Genomic DNA, 12,671 nt, shown 5'->3' with positions numbered 1-12,671 from the left:
GGTTGGAGTCATTAAAACTCGTTTTTCAACCACTTCACAAATTTCTTGTTAACAAACTATAGTTATGGCAAGTCGGTTAGGACATCGACTTGCCATAACTATAGAGATTATTTCACTGTATCACAATTCCAGTGGGTCAGAAGTGGACTGTGGCTTTAAACAGCTTGGAAAATTCCAGAAAATGCCATGGCTTTAGAAGCTTGATAGGCTAATTGACATAATTTGAGTAAATTGGACATGCACCTGTGGATGTATTTCAAGGCCTACCTTCAAGCTCAGTGCCTTTTTGCTTGACATCATGGAACAATCAAAAGAAATCAGCCAAGACAACAGAAAAAAAAAGTGTGTAGACCTCCACAATTCTGGTTCATCCTTGGGAGCAATTAACAAATCCCAGAAGGTACCACGTTCATCTGTACAAACAATAGTACGCAAGCATAAACACCATTGGACCACACAGCCGTCACACCGCTCAGGAAGGAGAAGCCTTCTGTCTCTTAGAGAGGAACGTACTTTGGTGCGAAGTGTAAATCAGTCAAATCAAGTACCTATATCCACAGTAAAACAAGTCCTATATCGACATAACCTGAAAGGCCGCTCAGCAAGGAAGAAGCCACTGCTCCAAAACCACCATAAAAAAGCCAGACTACGGTTTGCTACTGCACATGGGAACAAAGATCGTACTTTTTGGAGAAATGTCCTCTGGTCTGATGAAACAAAAATAGAACTGTTTGGCCATAATGACCATCGTTATGTTTGGAGGAAAAAGGGGGAGGCTTGCAAGCCGAAGAAAACCATCCCAACCGTGAAGCACGGGGGTGGCAGCATGTTGTGGGGGTGTTTTGCTGCAAGAGGAACTGGTGCACTTCACAAAATAGATGGCATCATGAGGAAGACAAACTATGGGGATACATTGAAGCGATATCTCAAGATCAGTCAGGAAGTTAAAGCTTGGTCGAAAATAATCTTCTAAATGGACAATAACCCCAAGCATAGTTCCAAAGTTTTGGAAAATGGCTTAAGGACAACAAAGTCAAGGTATTGGAGTGGCCTTCACAAAGCCCTGTCCTCATCCTATAGAAAATGTGTGGTCAGAGCTGAAAAAGCGTGTGCGAGCAAGGAGGCCTACAAACCTGTCTCAGTTACACCAGCTCTGTCCGGAGGAATAGGCCAAAATTCACCCAGCTTATTGCGGGAAGCTTGTGAAGGCTGCAGGAAAGACACCTTTGACCCAAGTTAAAACAATTTAAAAAGGCAATACACTCAATTAGTATTTGGTAGCATGTAAACTTCTGACCCACTGGGAATGTGATGAAAGAAATAAAAGTTGAAATAAATCATTCACTCTACTATTATTCTGACATTTCACGTGCTTGACGAGCCTAACTGACCTAAGACAGGAAATTTTACTAGAATTAAATGTCAGGAATTGTGAAAAACTGAGTTTAAAATACATTTGGCTAAGGTGTAAGTAAACTTCCGAATTCAACTGTATTATTACAAATATAAACTCAGCAAAAAAAGAAACATCCTTTTTTCAGGACCATGTCTTTCAAAGATAATTCATAAAAATCCAAACAACTTCACAGATCTTCATTGTAAAAGGTTTAAACACAGTTTCCCATGCTTGTTCAATAAACCATAAATTACTTGACATGCACCTGTGGAACGGTCGTTAAGACACTAACAGCTTACAGACGGTAGGCAATTAAGGTCACAGTTATGAAAAATTAAGACACTAAAGAGGCCTTTCTACTGACTGAAAAACACCAAAAGAAAGATGCCCAGGGTTCCTGCTCATCTGCGTGAACGTGCCTTAAGCATACTGCAAGGAGGCATGAGGACTGCAGATGTGGCCAGGGCAATAAATTGTAATGTCCATACTGTGAGACGCCTAAGACAGTGCTACCGGGAGACAGGACGGACAGCTGATTGTTACACATGGTCTGCCACTGCGAGGACAACACCTGCACAGGATCGGTACATCCAAACATCACACCTGCGGGACAGGTACAGGATGGCAACAACAACTGCCGAGTTACACGAGGAACGCACAATCCCTCCATCAGTGCTCAGACTATCCGCAATAGGCTGAGAGAGGCTGGACTGAGGGCTTGTAGGCCTGTTGTAAGGCAGGTCCTCACCAGACATCACCGGCAACAACATCGCCTATGGGCACAAACCCACCGTCGTTGGACCAGACAGGACTGGCAAAAAGTGCTCTTCTCTGACGAGTTGCGGTTTTGTCTTACCAGGGGTGATGGTCGGATTTGCGTTTATCGTCAAAGGAATGAGCGTTACACCCGAGGCCTGTACTCTGGAGCGGGATCGATTTGGAGGTGGAGGGTCCGTCATGGTCTGGGGCGGTGTGTCACAGCATCATCACTGAGCTTGTTGTCATTGCAGGCAATCTCAACACTGTGCATTACAGGGAAGACATCCTCCTCCCTCATGTGGTACCCTTCCTGCAGGCTCATCCTGACATAACCCTCCAGCATGACAATGCCACCAGCCATACTGCTCGTTCTGTGCGTGATATCCTGCAAGACAGCAATGTCAGTGTTCTGCCAAGTCTAGTGAAGAGCCCGGATCTCAATCCTATTGAGCACGTCTGGGACCTGTTGGATCGGAGGGTGAGGGCTAGGGCCATTCCCCCAGAAATGTCCAGGAACTTGCAGGTGCCTTGGTGGATGAGTGGGGTAACATCTCACAGCAAGAACTGGCAAATCTGGTGTAGTCCATGAGGAGGAGATGCACTGCCGTACTTAATGCAGCTGGTGGCCACACCAGATACTGACTGTTACTTTTGATTTTTACCCCCCTTTGTTCAGGGACACATTATTCCATTTCTGTTAGTCACATGTCTGTAGAACTTGTTCAGTTTATGTCTCAGTTGTTTAATCTTTATGTTCAACCACATTTTTAAGTTAAGTTTGCTGATAATAAACACAGTTGACAGTGAGAGGACGTTTCTTTTTTTGCCGAGATATATATTACATAGGTTCACACTGAGGTTGGAATAATACTGTGAAAATGACAAAAAAAATTGAAATGTCATTTGTCAAATCAGTTCAGAACATGGTCTTATTTACAATGACAGCCTAGGAACAGTGGGTTAACTGCCTTGTTCAGGGGTAGAACAGATTTTTTCCTTGTCAGCTCAGGGATTCGCTCTAACCGCTCTTCCCAACGCTCTAACCACTTGGCTACCTGCCGCCCTAGGTAACCCTTTTAGTGTAAGAGCTGTTTGAAAAGACCGCCTTGAATTTCAGCCTGTTTAGGTGGGATGGTTAATAGAGCAATAAGAAAGAGTTCCAAACCTCTGCCAATAACAGCTAGTCCTCAGTTTCCCCCTCCCAGACAGTACTAGCCAAATTCTTACTTGAGAAATAGCTATTTTCTAAGATACTATATTTCTTTTTGGCCATTTGAATTGAAAACAATCACAATACGGTACGAAATTGTTACACAGAAATTTGATGTTGGGATAAAAACGGCTGTATTGGACCTTTACAAATGTTCCATTATTCATCTCTAGATGCTAGCTATCAAGATAAGAACATGTCAGCAGCTGTGACCAGGGTCGTGTTCATCATGTCCCACAATGGAAAACATTTGTAAATATTTGGCGATGGAAAAAGAAAATGGGTGATTCAAATCCGACAGGTCTAGGCAGTCCCTCCCTGTTTCATTCCGTTTTCTTCTGTTCGTTGCCTAAGACAAATGACAGGCAGTTTGTGCTGATCCAACAGGCTTTTGCTTCCCTTTATATTAATAAATGCCCTCTTTATGATAGCAAAGATGCAGCGAATGATTGTTCATACCTCTTTCAATCTTATCATAGCCCTGCTCGTGACTAAATATTACATGGCCCATGACTTCTGTATAAGGCAGTGAGATGCTACATGCAAAATAGTCTGTTGTGAAATAATGAGCTGAGGCTTAGAAGGAGTAATCTAATGGTGGGGCAAGGAGGCACTTGGGTTAAACCAATAGCTCAGTTTGTGTTGTGAACTTACTTGCAAAGCACACACACATACATACAAATAAACACAGGGCACCAAGTTCCTGTTAACTCTAACAAAGAGGGTGTCATGTTCCTGAAAAAGGGTTGCATGTACAAAGAAATGTTCACATCCTAGGGGATCTGAAAAGCTATTATCAAAAGGAAGAAAATACAAAGTATTTCCACAGCATCCAACTAAGAGGAATGTTACGCAGATATAAAATTGAATGATGCTTTTAAAATGTATTTGTCTTCCGGAGGTGACAGAATTGGCACGATGCCGAGGTTAGGTACAGTGCAGGAAAATCCATGACCCTATGACAGCCTAGATCAGAGGCTGTCAGATAAAACAGATGGCAAATTGAGACATGATTGTTCCCATAACCGGCCATCAGAGTCGAGGTTCATCTAACTCAGCCGGATGGCTGAAATAAGTTTAATTCCTACATCTTCAGTTCATATTTTAAAATCAGATTTTGTATCCTCAAATCCTCCACTAGGAAATAGCTGTCTTTCATAGAATTGAAAATACAAGTGTCGTCTGATTTGAGACACTTGATTATGAGTAATATAATTGGTCTTACACGGGCAGAGCAGATACTTGCCACATTCCTTCACCACATTAGATCACACAGAACATACCTCTGCCTTCAGCTTTGTTGGCCTCCATCGTAACAGCTCCTTCTGCTCTGTAGCAAAATAGATACAGGGGTCAATCTGGGAATTAAGTGACTTATGCTCTTAATAAACGAGGCATGCTTGTGTGAAACATCACTGGAATGATAGATAGTTTTAACTATGTTCATAGGCAGTGCAACAGTAGTGGTTAGGTAACTTTGTTAGCGTTGTTAAATTAACGTAGCTACTACCAAGAGTTCCTGACAAACCTTTTGTCAGTAACCAAACAAGCCTGTCAGTTGACTAGCTAACTTAGCTAAGATCTGCTGTTTGGCTGGATATCGAATATTTAAAGTTAAAGTGACGGCCTTAATAGGTATTGTGAAATCAAAATGAACTAGCTTGCTCCAGTAACTTGAACACAACAAGCCTCAAGAGCGCAGTTAGATCACGCATTATGCTTGCCTTTGGCAATAATGACACATTGACATGCTACGTTGCTAGCGTACCTACAATAGCTAGCTAAGATTGTTTTACGTCGGACCGTGTCGCGAATAGAGAAATGTCGTATTACCAGATCCTCAAAACAACGAACTTGACATGTTATGTCTGTACGCATTAGTTGCCTATCTGCTAGACAATTCTAGCATCCACACAAATAACTCTGGCCGGTGCCACAAATATTTGACAGTAAACGTTAGCTAGCAGTAACGTTAGCGTGCTAGCTGATAGCATGTTCGCATGCTGCCCCTCAGAAACAGATTTTATGGCCAACAAAAACCCGGTAACACGACAGCAAGCAGTTAGTCAGCTAACGTCACACACAGAAAACACTACCAAACGACGAATATTAATGGTCGACCACGACGGAAAAACCTGTTCATATAAGCTTGTTTCTCCTTAAGTCAAATGCCCCCACTCAACGAGCCACATGACATGTGGGAATCTCGCTAGCTAGCCAGGCATTTGTTGCTAACAATCAAATGTCACTAACAGTAACTTCTCTGACACTAGCAACACGCCTCGGACAGCTTCTACCATTTCACTGTTCAATACCTCCTGTTGAAACACAAACAATGTAACAAAATCCAATGAGAATAGCTACGTAGATATCTGGCGAATTCTGCTCTCTTACCTCAGGGTCTTCTTCTTCTTGAGAGTTTTATGGCAGATTACACCTATTGACGTATTGCCGCCACCTACTGTACAGGGTTTTGAAACAAAACAAAAAATAATATATTCCATTGCGGGAAGGGGAACCAGATATTTTTATTTTTTTTACCCTTATTTTACCAGGTAAATTGACTGAGAACGCATTCTCATTTACAGCAACGACCTGAGCCAATTGTAAACTGGGGATGATTAGGTGACCGTGATGGTATGGGGGCCAGATTAGCAATTTAGCCAGGACATCAGGGTTAACACCCCTACTCTTACGATAAGTGCCATGGGATCTTTAGTGATCACAGAGAGTTAGGACATCCATTTAACATCCCATCCAAAAGACAGCACCCTACACAAGGCAATGTCCCCAATCATTGCCCTGGGGTATTGGGATATATATTTTTTTTTTAGACCAGAGGAAAGGGTGCCTCCTACTGGCCCTTCAACACCACTTTTAGCAGCATCTGGTCTCCCATCCAGGGACCAACACTGCTTAGCTTCAGAAGTAAGCCAGCACTGGGATATGCTGCTGGCGAGATAATACAAAATTAAATCAAAACAACCAACCCCTACACAGGCTCAGGTGCCTGTGAGGGTGGAGCTTCTTTCTCTACTCCTACTACCATTACTTATTCAACGTAACACCTTCTTTACACTCTTCTCTTTGCCTCCGGATAGGAGACATTCTGGACAGCACTTTTTCTTGCCACATCAGTCTCCTTCACCCTAACAGGACACTTCAGAAATCCGGGTGCATGTTCACCACCACAATTGAACCTTTTAGGCTCAGCTGTCATATAATACTCCTCTCATTTACATACACTTGACACATTACGGAATAAGTGACATGTATCTCACTGCATTGGTTTGGGCATGAAGGCTCTCACAGGGAATGTCATTTAACCCAAATACATGTGAGAAGGGAGAGACTCTTCTTCAGGAAACAATAGAATGGATGGAGTGGGCTTCCGCACGCCATCTACTATTCGGGTCAGTCGTTTTGCACCAACCACTCGATCAAAATCTTCATGTATATCCTTTGCATTTCCTTTACGCACCACCCCAGAGATAAGACCCTTGATTAGCGCCCTGCTTGAAAGATCCACACACATTCCAATCGGACAACTTAGTGGCGCAAAGCACGCTCCTTCTTTCCATAAAAACACAAAATAAGCCCACTTCTCGTTATTCTCATCGACACCACCTCATCCAACGCATCCATAATTTTAACAGAGACTTCAAACGAATCTCCCAGGTGATACTACTGACCCCACACCCTTATCCCAACCAAAAAAAGACTCAGAACTTGGTTTGGATTTATTAGTTTCCACTACCACTTTACTTCTATTATTTCCTTTTGCATTCACCACTGTAATCCAATTCTTATCACTCTCATCTCCACTCGACACAGAATCTGATTCAAACAGAATATTCGCTTCCTCCATTAACCCCCAAAACCCCCCAACTCTTCTTCGGCGATGAGGTTAAACGGCTGTTGGCATCCAATAAATGTTGCATTTCTGCCACCTACTAGACTGGAGTATAACTCCCTTATACATTGCTTTTAAAAAAGCTCACTAAAAACCCACCACTCTACTCCACTATTAAAATATATCAAGTTCTAATGGAGGCCAACAACACCACTCAACACAACCTGTAACTCTTCTGATGTCAAGTCTCACACATGCAAATACCTCTCTGCAGCTGTCACCACAACCTCAATTTTCTACAACGTATGTTCTATCCCTGCAGTACAGTTGATAACCATTGCTATAAGTGCAAAAAAAAATCTGATCTTACTGAAGCATATATCAGTTGGCCTATCCTTCTGTACTGACTACTCACACCACTTCTCTCAGTATCCCTAACCCATCTTTCTCTACTCTATTCACTGCCTCTGCATACAACAACTTCTGCACTACTCTAACCCTGGAAACCTCAAACTGCCTCTCTCACTGGACATTTCTGATTCTAAGCCCCATGGGCACTCCTACAATTAACACATACCACTACTTTCCCCAATGCCACACATTCCACATGCCCTTCTGCACATTTCTCACACCTAGGAATCTCCCTCCTACACACTGCTGCCACATGCCCATAAGCTTGACACTAATAACGTAATGTATTCAGCACAAAAGCTTGAACAGTATAAGTTATATACCCTAACATAACTGTCAGGAAAAGACTCAACATCAAAACTCAAAAGAACAGACAACGACTCTTCTGTTTCACCAATCACAAACACTGAATCCTCCCCCTTCAGTTGGTCAACTTTCACACCTACAGTTACCCCAGTAATCACTCCTTTCAATGGCGCCCTTTTCTTGAGAGCAAAACAATTTTCACCTCTTGTCCCCATTTATTTAAAGCTGAGCGCCTGCTCCCTCTGAACAGCAAAATCACAAACAGTTATCATAAGACCACTTCTGGATACCTTCACCGATTCCACAGTACCCAACTCTGTTTTCACCAACTCTGAAACTACAAATGGATCAGCCAAAAGGCAAGGGTTCACTTTTTTTTTTAAATGCACTCCTACCGTCACAGACTCATCTTTATCCTGACTCTCGGTGCAAACCTCGGGCTTCGAGAACTTCACCACATCTACCACCTCCGATACTTTGCATTCATTCACTTCCATTTCTCCTCCTGTCCTCAAATCAGCATCCAGCTCACTCGGCTTACACTTTCTACCATTCTTCTTTAACAAAACATATCCTTTTTTTCCTCCATATTTAAACCGATTCAAGCTCACTATCTTTCTTCAACCTCTTCTGCCTCTCATTTTCCCTCCATTCCTCCTCCATATTCCAAGTATACGTCTCACTATGATAATACTGCACTTCTCCTGACATACTGTACATCTTGTTCTTTCCCTCTTAAGGGCAGTCATTTTCCCCTGGCTAATCCTTTCTCCTCAATCACTCTGGACGTGCATTGGGATTCTGAGAACTTCAACGTTGCCTTCAGCTGAACTTGCAAAGAGAGATGGTTGACCTTCAGCCCAGCTAGGTCTTCTTCTTCTGTAAATTGCTGATCGCACAATTTAATGTGCATCCTGTCACCTACTCTGCAGGATGGAAACAAGATTCACAAAAAAACTAAGCCACCAAACTACAAAAAAAACTACCAAACTATCAAAAAATAAATTAACTAAATCAGATCTGATCCCTACATAGGTTCAAGGGGAACCTGGGAGGGAGGGTCTTCTGCCGCCAGTACTCCTCGCAAGTCTTAAAATGTAAAATCCTTAAGTCCCAAAAGATTTTCTGCCACAGCCACAATAATGTCCAGTTTCTAAGACTTCTTTGAGACTTGTGCTATAAAGTTTATAACTGTGGCAATGAACACCACAAAATCCACATTTTTAACACACAGGGTATCTTTTGACTGGCAGCAAACCTTTATTACAGGCTGTGGTGCGTCCACAACCATATATTCACTAGCTTCACTTGTTTTCTCAATTATTTTAATCGCCTCCCCATAGGAGATTCGATTTACCGCTCTAACTTTTGTCACTTCAATCTCCTTCACCCTTACAGGGCACTCCAGGAACTCGGGATCATGAGCCCCACCACAATTGCAACACTGTCGTCCTTCTACCCACAGTTCTTCAATATACTCTGTCTGTCTGCACACACTTGAAACATGGACAAATTCTTTACAATTCTTGCACTGCAATGGTTTTGGGACAAAAGCTCTTACAGCGTATCTTACATAACCAAGCTTCACATGCGTTGGTATTTGTTCTTTATCAAAAAACAACAAGACATACAGACTTTCTTCTTTTTCTCCATTCACCCAGAGGGTCAGACGCCAGGCACCACTACTCCGGGAATTCTATTCAGGTATTCAACCTGAACATCTGTCGTCACCCCTGAGATGACTCTGATGGGTGCTCTACTCCGAAGTTAGAAACACAAAACCTCTGTTGCTCATATTCTTTTGAGGATCACTGCAATCTTCCTCTGTTCTTCAGAAATACAATTCATCTAAATAAGACCGCTCCTGGTCACTGACAGACTTTTCCCAGTGCATACCTCACCATTTTCAACACCTGAAACGGGTCTCCCACATATGCATCCTTACTCAACAAACGCATCCCAACAAGAAGCGATTCATTATCCTCCAATTTTAGACAATTTCCTTTTTGTTCCAGTTTTTGATACTCCTGTTGTCCATTCAGAACATTTGTCTTCACCAACTTTGCTCAACGTGCTGTTTGATTCGAACCCAACATCCACTTTCACTATCTTTCTTGCCATTTTACCTCAGGGTCTGTGCTGCTCTTGCTTCTTCTTCTTCTTTGGGATTGGGATGGTGGATCGCATCCAACTTTTAAAGCGCATACACCGCCACCTACTGTACTGGAGTGTGAGGCCAGTAATGGCCTACCTACATTAAATTAGCTTCATTATTCCTGTTCCTCTTAGAAGTTGAAATAGAGCCATAGACACCACTTCCCTTCCCCCATCAATGTTCCCTCTAAACTGCAGGCACAGTTCCCCGGGACTGCCACACAGAAGAAACCACGCAGAGAACCACAAGAACATCACTCAACTTTCTAGAGTTTCTAGAGTTTTCCCTCTTAACACTAAAATGTGTTAAAAACCTTTCCCTTTACTGTGAGAATTGCAACTTTAAATGTAACATACCCAAACAAACTATCCAAGACTTAGTATGCAAAACTAACTATGCAAGATATTTTGTAGTAGGCATAACGCATTGGAGGATGATTCTAATGCATTGACAAGCACCATTCAGCCAATGTGGCATATCCAATCAGAGCTTCGGTAGGCCTATAAGCAAATAGACCATTGCCATATATGGATCTGTGCCATTCACTTTGAACTGGACTTTTTACGGCATGAGTGGTTGCGAGTAAACAAGCTGCGTATAGCCACATGTACACATTTGTTCATATTTGCTAGTTAATGAGTTATTAGCCCATCTAAAAATAATAATTTATAGTCAGCAATGGGGGAGTGATTGCTTCCTACAACAGCACAAAATGTTAGCATTGCTAGACATTTTTAAAAATCAGTCAGGTAAACTACTGTTTTTGTCTTAAAGGGGCAGTGTTGTATTTTGAGAAAGGATTGAATATGCTAAATAGCCAATAGGCAGAGGGTAGCATAATTTGTCTGATTCTCTGTACTAATGGTATGGGAATAATAATGCCTTTTATTTTGTAAAGTGGTTTCTTGCATCAAACACAACAACATTTTCAGTCACATCCTTGTCTGAAGGACAAGGGATAAACAGGTTCATGTGAAGCCCTGCATGTTTTTCTTCAAAAGTCTCATGGAATGTAGGCCTACATTGAACACCATACTTTGGCTGCTACTGTAGGCTGAATGACAGAACAGCTATTTCCATGTAAAAATGTTATGGGATGTATTTTCTCCATTGTTTGTGATGGTAGGCCGCTCTGGTAGGACTAAATTATGATCAAGTAGCCTACTTAACCATGGTCTGAAACTGTAACATAAAGTGGGTAAACCTCAGTGTTCATAGTAAACAGATGTTGGAAGTTGCACAGAATTTTTACAACCTGGAAGTTTGCACACAGGCCTGAAATTTGTTCAGTGCCAAAAATGGGTGGAAACACTTCTCATGAGGAGCTGAATGGCAGTCTGATCATGACAACACGCCTCCCACACCTTTACAAGTATTCCCTGAACTTACTATATGTTTCTTTGGAATGGCAATTTTAGCATGACCACCTCTCCCATCATCTGCTGTGATCACCAGTTCTCTTAGCTACAGATTGTTACACCAGATAATGTGATTTAGCCAAAGATTTCTGGTATCCATTACTGGGAGTTACAGGATAGGTACTATTTGGTGTAGAACTGAGAATTTTCAACCAACCTTGGATATCTGAATGTCTAGCATCTCTTTGATGCTACAGAGCCCCGTACAGCTTAAATAAATAGGGAATACACATTTCAAAGATTGATAGAAAAGTTGCATATTTATTTAATGGTGGTTCTATGTCATGGCTCTCCAACCCTGATCCTGGAAAGCAACAGTCCTGTAGGTTTTCATTCAAACCCTAATCTAGCACACCTGATTTTAATTATCTGGTTGATAAACTGAACCAGGTTAGTTACAATTGGAGCTGGAACAAAAACCCAGAGGGAAAATATCCAGGAACAGGTTTGGAGACCCCTGTTCTACCACAGAAAGTTGGTGGCAGCTAATTGGGGAGGACGGGCCCGTGGTAACGACTGGAGTAGAATTAGTCTAATGGTATTAAATACATCAAACACATGGTTTTCATGTGTTTGATGCCATTCCATTCGCTCCGTTCCGGCCATTATTATGTGCCGCCCTCCTCTCAGCAGCCTCCTGTGTCTTTTACATGGGCTTATGCTGAGCCACACTGGCTGCGTTAACACAGGCAGCCCAATTCTGATATTAGACCAGCTAATTGATAAGTAAACATGTACTGGTTTCAGGAGAAATGGTTATTTCACTTACACCTCCCTAATTCTCCCGATTTTCAGGAAAAAGTGGACATTTTACCTAGATATCCCTAATATGATAACTGCGGTGTACAACATAGAAGCTTATCAGGTTCTGATCGACTTACTATGCTTTTTCATTCGAGATCGCCCCCCGATTGCTAATCAATCAGGTCTTTATTCTCCAGGCTCCGCTTTGTCGTCAAAATGGACAACCTTGCAATGAATGACATGTATCCATCGTGATTTGCCCTGGACTTTCACTGCTGACCTCGTTACAGTATGAGCAAAATTTGACCTTTCCATTTTGGCCCTGTGTAAACTTTATTTAACTAGACAAGTCAGTTAAGAACAAATTCTCATTTACAATGACAGCCTTCCCCGGCCAAACCCGGACGATGCTGTGCCAA

The 12,671-nt window shown here is 42.2% G+C and overlaps 1 protein-coding gene across 7 annotated transcripts in view; it reads right to left on the bottom strand.

The window, feature by feature from the left end:
• nap1l4a (nucleosome assembly protein 1-like 4a) overlaps positions 1-10,090 on the bottom strand; it is a 68,716-nt gene extending 58,626 nt beyond the window's left edge. For 2 of the 7 annotated variants that reach the window (XM_024379134.2, XM_024379133.2), the window contains exons 1-2: positions 5,760-5,884; positions 4,649-4,695 (exon numbers count right to left, since the gene is read on the bottom strand). In XM_024379134.2, the coding sequence (XP_024234902.2) occupies positions 4,649-4,695; positions 5,760-5,869 (157 nt within the window). In that variant the 5' untranslated portion in view covers positions 5,870-5,884. The other 5 variants (XM_024379139.2, XM_024379137.2, XM_024379138.2 and 2 more) reach the window with 5 other exon arrangements.
• Positions 10,091-12,671: the final 2,581 nt, after the last annotated feature.

The sequence above is a fragment of the Oncorhynchus tshawytscha genome, linkage group LG19 (assembly GCF_018296145.1).
Source record: "Oncorhynchus tshawytscha isolate Ot180627B linkage group LG19, Otsh_v2.0, whole genome shotgun sequence".
Lineage (NCBI taxonomy): Eukaryota > Metazoa > Chordata > Actinopteri > Salmoniformes > Salmonidae > Oncorhynchus > Oncorhynchus tshawytscha.
The sequence above is the reverse complement of the archived record's forward strand: the minus strand, read 5'-3'. Positions and strand labels throughout refer to the sequence as shown.